We start from the raw sequence: 19,336 nt of genomic DNA, 5'->3' as shown, positions 1-19,336 counted from the left end.
TATTGAGACAGAACATCAATACCCCTTTGTAAACAAAAAAGAAAGATATACATGCAATTATGTGGGCGGGCCGGACTGACTGGAGGGGATCATTTGGTTTTGCTGCGTTTGACATGCGGTTAATCTCCGCAGACGAGTCGATGTATTGAGGTCTTTGAACACCTTATTTAATTGTTTTTAGTTTTTTTTTTATTTATGTAATTATTTATTTTATTTAATTTTTTGGATACATTTTTATTTTGAAAAAAAAAAAGTTTATTTTTAGAATACTTATTTTTGTTTTTGATATACCCTCAAAAAATATTTCTTTTTACAGATTGAAATTTATACGGAATTTAAATGAAGCATCCGAAGAACTCGAACTACATCCCCACGCATATGGAGAATTACTAAATACTCTGAGAGTGGGGATTCCTACTACCGGGCAAAAATTTTACTCTCTTTGTCGTGCATCCATCTCTTACAACATCCAGACATGGAGAGCATTTTTCGCACTGTATAAGTAAGGCCCACTGAAAAAAAGTTGTTGAAAAAGGGTTTTTTTATAAAAATATTGTTTTTACAGTTCTTTTAAATTTAAAAAATGTATACTTTCTAATTATTTCTATTCTGTTATAACTTTAAGGAGATATTTGCGTTTAAAAATTCGGTCTCGAAATTTAAAATTGTACACTCTTTCAATATTTCGATTAATTTGGCTTTATAACAACAAGCTAACAATTAATTTTCTTACAAAAAGGGAATGTTTGAGGTATTAAAATCAGTGTTTAAAAATCCACATTTAAGAAAAAATTTCATTTTTATGAATTAATATAAGTAATTCTTATTCCAATACTTTTAGATATTAATATTAAATGTTATATTAAAATATATTTGAAAGGTCTTTGCGTTTAAAAGTTTTTATTGTTTCTATAATTTATAATTGTCACAAAAATGTTATTATGTGTATTATGTTCATCTTGTGTAAATTGTGATCAAAAAGTCAAAGCCACGAAATAGTTGTGATTCCATCAAAATTTCTATTTTGTATTCTCCCACACCCCCATGTACTATTGAAGCATATCCGCCATGTCCGTTTTCAACACGATCTTGTACCTAAAATAAAACAATTGAAAATAATCGAATAACTTGGTTTTCGCAAATTTAACACATACCAGAATGCAAGTAATTTTCTTTTTATTAATTTCTCCCGATTCCGGCCAGATTAAGGTCCTTTTAACCACACCGAAACTTGGACTTTCCGTTTTTTCAGTTTTTAGAACCAAATTATTTCTTAAAATAAAGTTAATTAAATTTATATAAACAATATGGATATGAAACTTACGCATATTGATTCTGACACACATCTATATTATGATCACGTTTTGTTTCCTTTACTTCGGTTATGTTAACCGATTTGCTCAAAGCAATGGCGAAAAGCGTCACAAAGACCAGAAAAGCCTTCATTTTGACTACGATTAGGATAGTTTGCAATCAACTATTTATTTGGAGACTTATCATTATAAAAATAGCCAATTTTTTCAGTCAACCTTCAAGTACATATTATTGTAATGTTATCTCTAATCGAAAAAGGTACTTTTCAAATGTGTTCATATACAGGGCGTACCGGTCCTAATTAAATACTCTATTTATGTCTCAGAAATATTGCAATTTAACCACACTCTTATTCAAGAATAACAGAGAAATACTAAATTTAAAATCTTATTTTCTATTTTATTCATATATAAATCAGCCTTTTTGAGCAGATTGGTGAAAGGAGAACTCAATAAGTTAAATTTTGATCATTATTTCTTGTAAATTAAAAGGACACAATAAATGTATATTTTGATATAAGTTATGTACAAGTGATTATCGAAAGGGTCTTCCAAATAATATTTTTAGACATATATTAAAAAAATATTCTTTTGAATTCAATAATTCTGTATAAAAATGAACATTATATTATTTACAGTAATTTTAAATAAATAATAATAATAAATTATTATATAAAGTAGGTAACACGAGTTACCTGCGGGAAGGTGGCTATCATGCAACTAAATTTGTTTATGATACTTCGTATATAATTTCAGAGTAGTATTGTGGCGGTTTCTAAAAACAAATTTTAAACCTGAATGATGCATCTCACAAAATTAATTAATTAGTTTGTCTAGAAAATTTGTAGTTAAATAACTAAATTAATGGAAATATTGCAACAACGTACTATTTTAATTTATTATTATAAATAGAATATTTTAAATGCAAATATTTCGAAAATAAAATAATGGCAAAATTTCACTTACTCAAAAAGAATCGTATATGCTTGAATATATGAATATTTTTTTGTGATAAATATAGTTTCAAATTAGTACCTCTTAGTTAAGGGACGCCCTATGTATTTCCTTTCGTTTATCTCACATTTAAATATAAAATCATATCGCAAAAACATCTTAAAACTACATATAATATTTTTAAAATAAAGTAAAGGCTGATTTTATTGTGACTTTAATTATGTTTCTCATTGTTTTGATCAAGTACTTTATGATAATACTAGTGGCAAATTGACTTTGTTTTTCGCATTATTTCTAGAATAACAAACGTTTTTACATTGAATTATCTACTGTACAAAACTTTTGACCTATTTCTTGAATTTTAAAAATATTTTCATACTGGACTATATTTCAAGGCAATTTTTTCAATATTTTAGTAGCCTCTTACGAAAATATAAAGCAGATACTTTTTTATTGCACTATTATTACACTAAACAACACATATCTACATATCGAATATGTTCGAGAGAAACGAGGACCAAACCTTGTATAAAACTTGCATTAAATGCCATTAAATGAGATACCAAAAAACACAACGAACATCATACTCCGAACAATAAGCTTACGCAAATATACGATTAAACTTGAGGCACAAAGCGCAAGAAGTTGGGAGAAACGCCATAAAACTAATTTGTGTTGCGAACTCGCGTTGCCTTAGCTGATTGTTAACTGTGCACATACACACCCCATTAAAAGTAACCACTGCGAACGTTTAATAAAAGCCACTCGAAGCAACTTATCTTGGAACAAAAGGAGGAGCGCGTATACGGATTGGTACGTAGCTGCAGTGCCGAATTGCCCGACCGTTTTGCCGGCATACAAATGGCCGAAATTAAGTGGGCCACGATAGACACACAAAAATTAAATTGAATTTGTATTCAGTGCGGACGGCTACGGCGGCGGCAATTGGCGGTAACTCTTTATATCAGTCATTTTCCCATTTCGTTATTGGTACTGAATTATTGATTAAATACGTTATTTTTAATGAGTTCATAAATGATTTTTTTTTTGTAATTGCTTAATTGAAAGGCATTTGTCCTACTTTACCATTATATTGCCGTTTGATTTTATTCTCTAGTGCATGAAACGGCTTCGCAATAAATTGTTAAAGTCATTAAATTAGGCCACGCCCCCCAGGTACAGAACCACTGACGTCATCGTTGTCCAGGAAAGTATAATCGTATGCAATTTGTATGTCGTAGAACGTTTTAATTATGGCCAAAACATTAACTAAAAGTTATAAATACTTGGACCTAAAAACTACATTTACCAAAAGTACTACCAAAAATATATTCCAATGTTAAAAAACGTCGTTCACAGCAATGAAAGATAAAAAAGTTGAACTTTCTTCAACAGTGTTGAATTTTGCTATAAAAACCATTTTATAAGTATATAATTATTTAAATTTAGATTTGTTGCACATATTATATTTATATCTCAGACTTAGTAAATATTATTTTATTTTATTTTCTTCAATTAAGTATAAATTAAATAAAATTATTCCTTGATTTCTTTTTTCATTTAAAATTCATTTAATATCGAAAGATACTTAACACACTTTCTTACTAATTCCATTCTACACATTTAAATAAATGTACCAGTATAAAGATTATCACATTTTACAATGCTATTATTTTATTTTAGGTGTAAATAAAGCTAAGATTCAATGTTTCATTAAATCGCTTTACTGTTTATAGTCAAATAACTGTATTGCAAGGGTTTTTGTTAAGTTGTCTGATTGACCTCCTACAAATCTCTTTTCCATTATCATAATTCCAAACGTGATAAATATAATTTATCAAATTTTAATCTTCACTTAAGCATAATGAACAATACACGATAGACACCCATGACGTCATCGGTTACTCCTACTTCGATAAACATAATTTCGTCGGATTCAAGCGAGGTATTAAAAAAAAAGAATAATAAACAAAGTATCCTTGAAAATATACAATGTATTGGTATACAGTTAATACCTTTTTTACCTTTGATTTTCTGGAAATAATTCATTTAAAAAGTGCTTTTATATGATTACATAAATAATTTTAAAGTTTAAATGAACTATAATATATAAAGTAATAATTTAAATATTTAAAAAGCTCTAATAAAACACATTTTATTATGCTTTCTTGAAAATAAATTAACAAAGGAATTTTTTGGAAATATGACTTAAAAGATAGTTTTCAGGTTTCACTGAATAAAGTATCTTTGTTATTTATTATTTCAACATTAAATAAAAATATAAAGTATTAAAGAAATGATTTTAATAAATATTTACATATGAAATCAATTTAGAATATAGTATAATATATTGAATTTTGAAGAGAATTCTGACATTTTATTTTCTTATATATTCAGTTTCCCATAGTAATAGATACTTATTATTTCAAAGAAATATGCGAAAATATGTATAAAAATACAGGTTGTTTTATAGAAAATAACAAAATGGATGTCACTTACGGAGAAATTTGAAAAATTATAAATTAGAAAAGTCGTTCAAATCGAACTACCTTTTTTCGTTCTCCAAAAACTTATAATGATTCAGTCAGGTGAATCACCAGGTATATTAATTAAGGTAAATGACTTAAAATGTTGCGCTTTAATAATGTAATTTTATTGCCTATAATGAAACTTAAAATGTAATTATTGAAACACAATTTTTCAGGTTTTACTGAAATAACGTTGTAAATAGTATTGTCCAATTAATTAGTTAATAGATTATCCACAATCAAAACATTAAAAAGACAATAAAATACATACCGACAAGGTGTCCGTGATAGATGTGCGACGTGTCGGCGTCGATGGGCCTGTCGTCCGGGCCGTGGACTTCCAGCCGGTCGCCGAAGACCTGGAGGTCGCGTTTCAGGCGCAGACGAAAGTCGCGACCGTGCGCCCTGAACGACACGTGCACATGGTTGTCGCGTACCACCGACCGTTTGGCGCGCAGGTGGTTCCTGTGGACGTCGCGGGTGTCATAGTCCAGCGTCTCGTAGTGACTGATGTACTCGTTCAGACGGTTCGCTGAAAACAAAAACAATGATGAAACTTTCCGTAACTGAAGTACTTTTTTTAGATTATTTTAAAAGTATTATTTAAATTTATTTTTGTTGTACTAAGGATCTAAAATTAAATGGCGACAGATTTGCTTCTGAGGTACAGGTGCCAAATTGAAATAGCTTTTGGTTATCGATTTTGTGCTGCTGTATTTCATTCATCCTAAATCAAAGACATTAATATGACAACAATTTACGTCGCAAGACCCGATAAACAACAATCCATTCCATCTTAACCATTACTTATGATCGTTCAGCATTAAACAATCCCCGTCGTTGATTGCCAATGTTCCACTGACCCAGTGCGGTTAAACCGCAATCGCTCGCTGCTGGCATCTCTCCCTGTCGTACTGCCGATTAATTTACTACTGTAAATTCTATAGTTATAAATTAGTCCGTTTGCCAGATGTTGCACGTTCGCCTCGAAAAAATCGACAAAAGTACAAGTGCATCGTTTGGAAAACGAAAGCTGGAATTTCTCTACATACTCCAACCGTGCAGTTTCGCAAATGGGAATGGTAAATTTGCAAAAAACGGCAAAAACTGAAATGAATATGAAGTAATTGAAATACGATTATTAGCACCGCGAACGAGTACGGGGAATTTAAATTAATTAGTGCATCACATTAATGCAACACTTCTAACTAGAAATATTGAATTACCATTAATATTTTAATTTTACCTGCGAAAGTTCGTTTACCTCGTCTGCACATTTGTATGCAGAATTCAATAGCCAATACGATCATCGTGTGTGCAATATTTTCATTATGAATAAGGTTGTTCAATGGAAAAACCATGACTGATTGTTTTCAATTTTAATACTTAAAAAAATTCTATTCACTATTGTTGTCAAGTTAAATGTTTAACTTTTGTTAAATATGGTGTAACAAATTATTTGAGATATTTTTATTTGTCTCTAATTTAAATAAATTATACAAATAATTTATAAAAATATTTTAAAATTAATTTTAATTAATTAAATTAATTAATTAATTAATGAAATTATTTTTTTCCAATTTAGGATTAATTTACGTCTTTGTGTATTTTTTATTGTTTCTAATTTTAAAAAATTATAGATATGATTTATGGAGAAAATTTTAAAAATAAAAATTATGTAAAATGTAATATTAAATAATGAATTTTTAAAAATTGAAATCTGATTTTCTAGTCTCAATTAAATAAAAGAAATCAAAATGTTTTTATTTTTCCATATTTCTAAAAAACGTATTTGTAATATTAATCATATTATTATATATTTTCTATATTTTAAAAATAAACATTTAAATTAGTTATTCCAATTTAAAATTTTAATTTGTTTTTTTTTAATTTTACTGTTTTTAATTAAAAAAATAAATAAAAATTATTTGTACAGAGTTATACAGTCGAACTTCGGTAACTCGAAGCAAATTGTTTCAGCTCAGGGTGAAAATTATGTGTAATTTTTACTTGATAATTCGATACTTTTCTGGCAAATCATGGTTCGTATTACCGAAGTTCGACTGTTGTTGTGTTGTTTTTATTACTAAAATATTATTAAAATTTAAGAATATAGAATAATTTCAATATTTTTAATGAAATTTTGGGGAATAACAATATTACTAAATTTATTAAAATTTAAAGTAAAACAGAACATTTATAAAACAGATTTTCTATTTAAGATTATTATATTTTTTATTTATATATTTTTTTAAGTAAAAAAATTTACAAATATAAATGTAATGATATATATAAATATTAAATAATGAATTTATAAAAATTGAAATTTGAATTATTTAAAAAAAAAAAAAAATTCAAAATTATAGAGTAATTCAAATATCTTAAATATTTATTATACATTATTATTTAAAAAATATGATTAAGATTTCTGAAGCGTAATTTTTTAAATTAATTATGCAAAATGTAATATTGTAAATATTGAATAATTAATTAATCTAAAAATGGAAACTTGATTTTTTTTATTTTAACCAATGTCAAAAAATATGGAGTAATTTGAATATTTTTAATAAAATGTTTAAAGGTGTGTGTATGTTGCAGTGTAATGTTACAAAGTTTATCAAAAGTTAAAGTCAATAAATATTAAATATTCATTTTATATTTATTATTGTTTCTAGTTAGTTAAAAATGTTTAATGAATTTCATAAAAATGATTTTACGGTGTAATATTTTAAATATTAAAAATTTATAAATTTGAAGCATTATTTAAATACAAAATAATTAAAACAAATTAAATTACTTAATTAAATTAATTACAGTACATTTTCTATATTTGACCAAAAATTCAAATTATCACTGGAATTCAAAAGTATAGAGTAAGTCTGATTATTTCATATAAATATTTGAAGAATAGTATTAATTTTATTAAAATTCAAATTAAAACATATTGTATTTAAATATTATATAATTATTAAATTTTAACAAATTTTGACATTAAATAATTTTTAGAATAATAATTACAAGAATTTTTAAATTAATTTTCTAAAATTATTATTGAATTTTTATATTTTCAATGAATGATAAATAAAATTATGAAACTATTAATAATACTCTATAAAAAATAGTTAAAATTATCCAGTTCCTAAAAGTTTTAAAATTTAATTCTAATTTCATTTCTCCAAACTATTCCGCCAGATAAGAAATGCTAAAAGTAAAATTTTTGAAACTAAATTAAAACGTTCAATGAAAAGAATTGTTTTAAATTATAAATTATTAAAATGTGTTTCTAACTGTATTTAAAATTAGGCTCTGCTAATTATCAATCGTTATAATATTCTTTGTACAGTTGAATGGCTATATTCGTCAATTATCGTTCATTTCTTCCATTCTTTATGATCTTAATAATGTACATATTAAATTCCATTACCTAATTAAAATACAGTTATTACAGATTACAAATAGTTTATGTAATTTATAACCAAACAGCATAAACGTCACGAATACTAAAAAGTAGGTTACAGAATCCAATCACACTCTTTTATTGAACTTAATACTCCTACATCAGTGCATCTCCTCTTCGACGACTGCCACCGTTAATTAGAATGTAATTCGAACGCGGATGACAGATGGTCCGCGCCGCGATACCGACGTCCGTAGAGCCCGTAAAGCGAAACCGGCAAAGCGTTCCCGAATTACCTTTTATTACCTCTGGTTCGATTTTGTACTGCATCAGCGAGACGCTCCCTCAGAGATAACGTACGTAATTCCTGCTGCGAGATTTCAGATCGACACATGCAAATTCGATGTTTTAATTTACGAAAGAGGTATCGACTTGCATTTTATGCACGTCAATGGTTTTATGCTTTTGATAAAAAACTCTTTGAACGTCAATATTAAATTCGTATTTTAATGAATTCCTCGTAAAAGGAATATCAATCTTTGAATCTGAAAATCTTATCAATGTACTGTAAGAGTTATTTAATTATTAATTTAATTAATGGTTAATATTATGCCACGACTGTGTGTTAATTCTTTTCTATCGATTCAAATTGTCTCTGTTAAACTAAAACATACTCTAATATATATAGCGGGCCAATCCCAAAAGTACCCGACCTAACAAAGAACGCAAAAAAATTAAAAAAAAAAAATATATATTTTTCTACATAGACCCCTTTTAGACGTGTACACATTTCCCAGCGATGTTGAATAGCTTCGATACCCAGTTTATAGTGAGAAACGTTAAGCTCTCCAAAGTAGCTATCAACCGCAAACTTCCTTATTGCCGCCTTATCTTTTACCTTCGAGCCATTTTTTCAAGTTTTGAAATAGAAAATGGGAGGATGCTAGATCTCGTTAAATAAATGTTGGCCAAGGCACTAACAACTATGTGAACGGAGTATTGTAGTGACAGAACAACAATTGTCAAATGTGGCCGCTTTTCCTTAATTTTAAATAAAATATTTTATCTTCTTAAAATTTAAAACAATAAAATATATTATTTATTTATTTATTAAATAAAATATTTTGTATATTTATTTTTATTCTACAATAAATTAAATATTGAATTTTTTTTTAAATGATAAATTTTATTTTACATTTTTCAGTTAAATTAAATATTTTATAATTTTTTAAATTTTATATAAAATATTATATATACAGTGGTAGAAAAAAATATGGAATATTTATTTACTTGTTACAACTGCTACTTAATGTTTTCTATAATCTGTACAAATCTAATTTACTACAAAATTGGTCCATTAATCACAATGATCATTAAATTCACAGGTTTTTTATTATTTTTTTAATAAAAAAACAATTTTTCTGGAAAAGTATGAAATATTTTATTAATATTCACAAAAAATAATAATAACTCAAATATTTCAATAGTTTGAGGCATAACCTTTGGCTGCTGTCATTGCTTGGCATCTTTTAGACATAAAATCTACCAGTCTGCAATGTGTCAACAGGAATTTATTGCTACTGCTCCGTATGGTTTGTTTGCTTTTGATGTTTTTTGTTCGGATGCGACGGTCTAATACTTCCCAAAGATGCTCAATAGGATTTAGATCGGGGGGCTGAGCCGGTTAAGTTTTTCATTACAAACCACTCTTTAAAATTAAACATCCTCGGTAAATGGAAACATGATGCTGTATGTCCCAGTATTGAAAACGATCCACTTTACCCTCTACTTAAATTAAGGATCCAACTTTGGATCGAAAAAATCATCCCCAAACCATAATACTTCCTCCACCATGTTTAACCGTAGGAATGTTATATTTAAAATGGTATCGTTGTCCCTCTGGCGTTCTCACTTCCATACTTTTTTCCGCCACTGTGTAAATATATATTTTGTTTTTTGTTTATTATATAATTATTATACCAACAACTAAATAATAAATAATATTTTTGAAAACGCATGAAAAAAAATCAAAATTTCGTTGAAAGTTAGGAATAGGATATAATTAATTAATTAGTTAATTAAAGATTTTAATTTTGTTGTCATGGAACAATTTTAATCGAGATAAAAAATACTAAAAATGAAGGACACAAACCAATAAACAATGAAAAATACGATAACCATAACTGGATAATCAGAACAAAAAAAAAAACAAATAAGAGAGAATGAAAATAAGCTTCTTATGAAACAAACCATCCGTATTGTTCTTTTTGCTGAAACCGCTCAATAACTTTAAGATACTGAACGAATTGTTTCTCTTGTATTTGGGATTCGTAGTTTTTGTTTTATAAAGACTACTGAATTTTATTCGTTTCTTTTTAATATCGTTTCTATATAACATCCAATCCAATACTTATTTCACTTATTCCAATGTTCATTCCACGGGTTTATAATGCAGTTCGACAGACAACGGTGATCAGAATCGCCTCACTGGCGACGTAGAGCAAAATTTACAAACGAAATCAAAATCTGTTGTCAATCATATCGGACAAAGCGCAACTAACCAAATTTATTTGACAGTGATCACTGGAGTCTGGAAATTATTTTTCACTACGTAATAGAAAAAAAGGGCACGGGATTAAAATCGATTTCTCTCGAATTTTTTTTTTCGGTAGTGAGGGCTCAAATTCATACACTGGTCGTCTATTTTGCAGGCATTATTAAATTTCGGATAACGAGTCCTCCGAGACAAAACGAATTGAGCGACTGATTAATTCGTCGACAAAAAACTTTCGGAACCGACAAAGCGGGCGAGAGATAGACGACATTTGAAAAAATACCTTTTGTCGCGACGACACAATTAGCTGTGTCTATTTATCTTGTTTCAATCCGGTTATGAGTGGCAATTGTAAAAGAAAATGAAACGGTACGAGACCGGCTACAACAAACGGTCGGCCGTTTTCTCGACCGACCGCGATACATCATAATTTAGGCGGAACGGCGGCCGCAGAGCTCGACACGAGTTTAACATTGTTCGGTAGATTGGGGTCATCCCACTTTTTAAATGGGACACGGTTTTGTTTACGTCGGACGTAGTTTCGGCCACCAAATCCCGGGATCAGATTGCCCGAGTCCCTCCGGATTCCCGCCCACCGGCACTTGATTACGCTGAGTCGAAGGATGTGCAAATTTTATATTAGAACAAGGTTTGTTGGGAACATGCACTCGGGAACATCAATCAATGTTTTCTATTCGCCCTTATCTATATATGATACATGTTTATCAAATTCAATTTAATTTTTTAACAACAGGATAAGAAATATTCTTTTCTAGATTTGAGATTCTTTAGTTTAATTTCTTAACTATGATACTGTTTATTCAGATTATTTATATTCTGTAACTGTAAAATGTTATAAAAGTAACATACTTAGATTATTTCATTAGAACAGTGAAATAATCTAAAATTCAATATTTAGTTAATATCAACATTTTTAAGATTATAAGATATTTTTTGTCATCGTAATTCATGTACAATATTGGAGCTCTCTTTCTTGTGTTAAAATGTACATAGTTAAGATTCGTTAGATTCTCTAAATACATTAGATTTTCTGTTTGTTCAGACATTCTCTTAATTTTCTAGATTTTTTAAATTATTTAGTTTATTAAGATAACATACTGTGTGTTCTTTGATATTTTTGAATTCATTAGATATTTTCATTCTGTTACTTTATAAATTACTAAGGGTCTTGTGAGTTTTTAGACTGTCTAGATTACTTATATTTTGTAGTTTCTTTAGTTACTACAGATTATTTCATATTTCCATAGAAGTATACTAAAATTAAATGTATTTACTTAACATTTTTAGAATTACAAAAGATTTTTTATGTCATACCCAATTATTTCTAAAACTGCTCGAGGAGAAAACTCCTTCAATTGAAACGTATGTCATTCTTTAGATATTTTTGAGTTTATTAGATTTTTTGTTTCTTAAGATATTCTTTTGTATTCTAGATTTTTTAAATTATTTAGATTCTTCAGATTCTTGATAGTTTTCAGACTATCTAGATTATTTATATTTTATAGCTTCTTTAGATATATCAGATTATTTAAAAAAGTATTACAAATGTATTTACCATAGAAGTAAACTAAAATTAAATGTATTTACTTAACAACATTTTTAGAATTGCAAAAGATTTTAGATTGTCTAAAAAAATATGTTCCGATACAATTTAATATATTTACTCTTCTTTGGGTAAAATGTCTTGTACATGTTAAATACTTTAGATTATAGATAGTCGATTAAATTTTCTGTTTCTTAAGATTTTTTCCTAATTTTCAAGATTTTTTAAAATTATTTAGATTTTTAAGATTCTTTAGAATTTTTGGATTATCTAAATTTATTTATATTCTGTAGGTTCATTAGATACTTGGATTACAAGTGTATTCTATTGAAATAATTTACAAATTAATATATTTACTTACTATCAACATTTTTAGGATTATGAAGGATTTTTTAGGTCAAATGTTCAAAAATACTAGAGCTCTTCTCCAAATATCCAGTCAAACTAAATAAATCGACGATTTTTAACCATCGACAAGTTGTTTGAAAATTAATAATTATAGCACATATTTTTATTTAATTTTTAATAGATTATATATAATACACTTTCATATAATTTTATATATAACAAATTATAAAATATATTTTTGAAATCTTGGCCTTTTGGTGACATTTGGTAATGTCAATGGTAAATTCAAATGACTTCCATTTGAAATAAAAAATTTACGTTATGTTATAGTAGACTCTATTACGAATATTATATCTATAGGAAGTTTACTATTATGTATTTTAAAAAGATTGTATATATTATTTTAACCATTTTTTACAAATTCTAAATTTTTAAATTTGCCTAACATTTAATACTATTATAACTGAAAAATTTTTATCCAAATATTATAGTTATTCAATCATGATATCATATTCGAAATAGCAATTTTATTCCAAAAAAAATTAATTATATGATTGTTAAAAACATTATTTTATTGTTTAAATAAAACATTTACGTACATATAAAACAGCAAAACAAAGGACAAAAATATTTCATTCCTATATGTATTTGGTAAAGCCATCAATTTTAAATTAATACGTAATTAAAATCCACTTTAAAAATTTATTTGCTGTAATTACAGGTAAAACAAATAATGTATAAATGCGGAGCATTTCCATATTTATCTGAAATGCTCATTATATACATAATATATTAACAAACTCAGAGAGCGAATAACATAATTATTTAATACAAACATGTCCAATTCGGGCATTAATTAATTACACAGCGAATTCCATTTACTTAATACTCTGACACACGAATCCATATTCACGTTTACTTTCGCCGTGACTTCCCTAATTGGATCAAGCCTTTTGTATCGTGAAATATTTATTATCTGTATCTTTGCCCGTTTATTTTTCAATTCGTACACAATGCAGAAAAGAGAAACGTAAGCAAGTGTCTTGTTCATTTTTGAAAATCCGCCACCGTCGGTGGATTTCACTCAAGTAAACGGTCGAAAGTGGAAATGAAACGTAGCGGTGTGTTACTTCTCAGAATGTGAAATTACGTTCGCGTATAACTCGGTTAGCATATTTCCTTTGTAAGCCCGGTCGTTTTCCTAGTTATAAATATTTGACGAAACGAGCGTGCCATGTTTTGTTTGAGAATCACCAATTAACGAAGAACAAACAACACGTGGCGACTGTCTACACAAGGCAATTATGCGTGGATAATGATAGTAATTTTTATGTAACAATCTGAAAGCTGCAACCGTAACGTTCCCATCATGAGAATTCAGTCGCCACAATTGATCTACCATATACGCAAACGCATATTTAAAAATAAAAATCGTGAGCCATCTGCCAGTAATTTTCTTCGACATGCAACGGAAATAAAAGTAAATAAAAGTAAAATGCGAATATTACGCTAATAACTGTGTCGGTTAATTGTACTAGTTCGTATTCATTGTGTATGCAATAACACACATTTTATCTGTTCAATACACATGCCCGAGTTTAACTTTCATTCGTCAGTGGCAGGTTTTCACAAAAAAATAACACTCGATCTGAGCAGAACAGTTGATTTTAAGAGTATTATATAGAGAATGGGAAAACATGAAAGGGGGAGTACAATATAATAAAAACAATAGAATATATTGTTATCTTTTATGTGGTTTTATTTAATATTTGTTGAATAATGTACAATAAAAGTGAATTAAATATTCCTAAAATTTTAATTCTTTAAATATTTTAATTTAAATTATATAAACTGGAATTAAAAATTAAAAAAACAAGAACAAAGTACCTAATACTGTTATATTAATTATCAGGAAATATTGTAGTTGTTTCATTATTGTAATATTTTTATTTAAAAATTGTATTTGAAAATGAAATAGACAAAATTAAATATAGATTAGTAATAAGCTTATGTTTAAAAAATTAGTTGATTTTTTAATTGAGTAAGCCAATGAGTTACTACTGTAACTCATAAGTAGTCACTTATAACTTTATCATATTAAAAATTAAATTAAGAAAATTGTGATTTGGTGAAAATTGTAATTTTATACTCACCGAAATATTACATTTAATATATAGATTAAAAAAACGAGTGAGTCTTAGTATAATTACCAACGTTGAAACTTTACCATATTAAAACAAATGCAAAAAAAAATGATTCCGTCCAAATTAATTTTATAGTATTCTAATAATTTATTTATAATATCATATACCAATCGAAAAACGTTTGCTCTACTGTCTCTGTCATGTCTGGTATCTCACTCAAAATGCAGTCGGATCAAACACTTTTCGAACGGTATACAATTTTCTTATCCCCACGAAAATAGTTGATTCTATGATTGAATGGTTATGTAGTTCGTTATAACTTTATCTTATTAAAAAACAAATTATTATTATTAAATATTTTTTTCTGAAACATTGTTTAGTTTATTAAAATTTTTCAGTAAAAAATAAAAAATTCTCATTAAATCGAAATTTTAAATTTATGTTACACTACTTGACTATTTAGAATTAAAAACTGAAATATTATATTTATTATAGAAATTAAAAAGAGATTTATTTTCAAAAACAATAGTTATTTTTTATTGAGTAGTTTACTTTAATATATTAAAAATTAAATTGATAAAATTGTGAATCTGTTTAAAAATTTAATTTATTATATTAAAAATAAAATTATCTCCAAAAAATTAGTTGAATTAGTGAGTGATTTAGTAGTTATAAATTTACTATTTAAAAAAAAAATGAGATAATTAAGATTGTTTGTTTTAAATTCTAATTTATCTATGAAATATTATATTTATTATAGAAATTAAAAATAGTCTCCAAAATAGACCATATAAAAAATTAAATTTATTTTATACTATTGAAATATTTTATTTAATAATTAGATTAAAAATAAACTTATGTTCAAAAAATTACATCTCTGTTTAAATAAGTGTTTAATTAAAATTATGCTGTTGAAATATTATATTTATAAAAAAATAAAAAATTCCAAATAAATAAATTATTTTTTAATTAATATGGATTAATTGTAAACTTAAATCTTGATAATAAAATTAACTATTAGTAATACATAAGAGCTGGCAACGTTATAAATGTGTATGAAATAGTTTTAAATATTCGTTAGGAAAAATAACTATTATTATTTGATTTCTATTTTGTGTTTAACAATACGAGCCATCAGAGAATGCTTCTATAAAAGTTGCTACAAACATATTCCCTTTCTATTCAAATATATACGTAAATTTAAAATATTCATATATTATATTGGAATTTCTACATCGTTTGAACAAATCCTCTTTTCATAAATCTTCAGATGAAATGTAAGGATATATAAAATATGGCAACAGTTTAAGTTAAAATATGTTAAGGATTTCATTTGGAAACTACTTTGTCCTCAGAATATTCTTTTAACATAATATTTTATTTGTGCAACGAACATATTTTGTGAGGTAATATATGCATAAGATGTGAACACACTGTACTATTGTAGTCAGTGACGAGCAGTCAGTAAATACCCAAGGGATATTAAAAAGAAATTTGGATATACATCTGGCTTATACTGATAAAATGGTGCATATGTTATCTGTGAAATGTAACGGCTGCAAACTTTCATACAAAACACAAATTATTACTGTGATAACTTAACAAATAAAATTTTACCGGAAGAACTTATTCATTAATTCGTAATAAAATGTGAAACAGATTAAATATTGAAAGAATTGGATGAATGACATATATGTATTACAATTGGGAGATCAATTTCAAGAGCTGTATGTCAAAACAACCAAAATTCTGTACTTCAAATAATGATACACATTATTTAAATTTTGGTGGATGCGCGAACGTGTAAATCACCTGTAATAGGATTAATAAAATGAATCTCAATCAAATCCGACATTCAAATGTTTGAGCTACGAATTGGAGCCGATGTGCATTCGGTCCAGTTTTTTCCGGCACGTTCGCAGGAAGACCCGAGCCCGATATTAATATAGAGAGATCTCCCTTTTGCACTCGTAGTCATTTTTTGGCCGGAAGAGAAATATAAAGGTGCCCGGTGAATAAAAGTCCCGCATCAGCATATTCCCGAAAAGAGGTGATTTAGTGGGACGAGCGTGCGCTGCCGGATTACAGTTGACCCAGGCGACGGGGGGTTCCTTTCAAAGCGTTTTAAAAGCAGCAGGCGTCTCCGGGCCAACTTACTGGACATATTTACACGATTTTATAAGGCCGTCAATCAAAAATTGTCCTCCTTCAAAGTGTTCACGAAACAAGATAATCTCGTGTTTTATTTATGAACCGTCGACGTTTAATTAATCGGAGCTGTACGTGGGCGAAAAATGATGGTGTCGTTGGACAAGGAACCGACCACAAATGCCGTTCTTTGTGGAAAACCGGTCGTGTGCAGTTCACCGGTCACACGTATCAGAGGTCCGGTCTTCCGTCTCCGGGTGCAGCCCTGAAAACGAACAGACGCCCACCGACGCTCTAATTTTATTACTGACGTAAACCGAATTTCGGGCTAATTGAGCCGCATGAACCCATTGAACGACAGGATTCGGATTTTATATTTTTGCGGGTCTAAAACCAGTTCTTCAGAATCAAACTCAATATTGTTTGAGTGTTTACCATTTATATCATGTATTAATGTTGAATTATTTATATTCCTTTTCATTTAATTTATTTAATGTTTTAATATTTTTATATAATTATTAAATTGTTCTCAGTAATTGCGTTTTTTTAAATGCGTGGGAATAAAATATGTAAATTAAATAGAATTGCGTTTAAAAAATTTATTAATAATTTTTGCTTTTAAATACTAAAATTTACAATTAAATAAATGAACACCGTTAAATAAATATATTTTAAAATTTTATTGTATGTTTACATGTAATGTAACTTTGAAAAGTTTACTACATAAAATAAATTTTATTATAAAATAATAATAAAAAAACTAGATGCGTGAATATTTTAATTAATGTAAAATAAAATATTGGAAATCAAAAATAATAACAATACCTTAAAAGTTCTAAATAAATTAATAAAACCAATATTATCATTTAAATATTTTATGATTTTTATTTAACATACATATCGTTAAGTTAAAATAATTTTGTGTGCGTGTATAAATTTTATGTTTTATCAAATTAAAAACAATATAAATCCAATATAGCTTGAATATAAATATGATTATGTAACATTTATTGTAATTAATTAATTAATTATTAATGTTTATAAATCGTTTAAAATGATGCCGTTTCATCAATAAAATAGCCTTTACTGAAATTCAAGTAAATATTGTTTATAGTTTTTAATATGTTAAATTTTTTAGCCAAAACTTTTTTATTTAATGTGAACTGATAAAATAACATTATTTCACTAATGTTCTTTTATAAAAACTCTTATAATCTATTTTTATACCAAGTTTTTGAAGTATAAGTTTATAGATATTGGCATCCAATTTAAGTAGTAAAGTTCATATTTTTAATATATTTTAAAAAGTTGCTTCAATTATGGCCACTACTGTATATAGAAAATATTGTGAAATTATGAAAAAACTCTAGAACGTGATTAAATTTAATTAATAGTTAAGTACAACTTGATTTGTTTTTTATATTCATTTTGAGTTAATAAACTTATATATAATTGTTACATAATATTTATGAATGACTTTTTTAAAATAAATATACTTATAACACAAGAAACAATATATAAGATAAAAATATAAGAAATTTAATCACTCGAAAAAAAGTCAAAACCAATTTCTAATATATAAAAATATATTTTTAATTCAGTATTTTCAACTTAAACTATAAAAATATTTTTGATAACAATCGTTATTTGTTTCCCATTGTAAATATATATACCATATTTATTAATTCAAATTTAATAAAAATATATAATATGTGTTAAATATAAAAATATTTACCTAAATCAATATATAATGTTTTAATATCATATACATCATATAATATAATTACATCTAATGAAATTACTTTAAATATTTATAGAATGATTCGTATTTCCGATTTATTTATATTTACATAACTATAAGTTAATTAAAAGTAAATTTTAGAATTTTAATATCTCATTAAATATATGTTTACTTAATATAAAGTTCATTTAATGTAGTTATTCTCGTTTCCTTTCTATATTTTTTCATGTTTAATTGAGTATATTCATTTTGAACAAAAAATTCTAGGTTTATCACTAAGAAAATTCTTATACATATTACTCTTTCCTAAAGCTCGATGACAAATGCCGATACCGATGGTTTTTAGTTTACAAAAGCTAACACATAGTACAGTACGTATATACAAATTAAATATAGTTAGTATAAGAAACATAGGCATAAAACGAATATATTAAAATAAAAATAAATTGCACATCAAGTAAAATTACACATTCCTCATTATTTACGTATCTAATACCAGCACAACATCTAGTTAACTGTAAAAGCTTCATTTATACATGAAATTTAATGGTGTGTTGTCGTAACTCCAAAATATTATTATATGTGATTGACAACAATTCTAACCAATTTAAAATTTTTTACCATAAGAGCTTTCAGCAGTACCAA

General features: G+C 26.8%; 1 protein-coding gene across 2 annotated transcripts in view; it reads right to left on the bottom strand.

The window, feature by feature from the left end:
• The window catches only part of LOC109608669 (disintegrin and metalloproteinase domain-containing protein 10), a 104,493-nt gene that overhangs the window by 10,906 nt on the left and 74,251 nt on the right, over positions 1-19,336 (bottom strand). For both annotated transcript variants that reach the window (XM_020025189.2, XM_049964263.1), the window contains exon 2: positions 5,067-5,327. In XM_020025189.2, the coding sequence (XP_019880748.2) occupies positions 5,067-5,327 (261 nt within the window). The remainder of the gene's footprint in view (positions 1-5,066; positions 5,328-19,336) is intronic.

Source organism: Aethina tumida, chromosome 3 (assembly GCF_024364675.1).
Source record: "Aethina tumida isolate Nest 87 chromosome 3, icAetTumi1.1, whole genome shotgun sequence".
Taxonomy (NCBI): domain Eukaryota; kingdom Metazoa; phylum Arthropoda; class Insecta; order Coleoptera; family Nitidulidae; genus Aethina; species Aethina tumida.
This window is presented reverse-complemented; position numbering and strand designations above follow the sequence as displayed.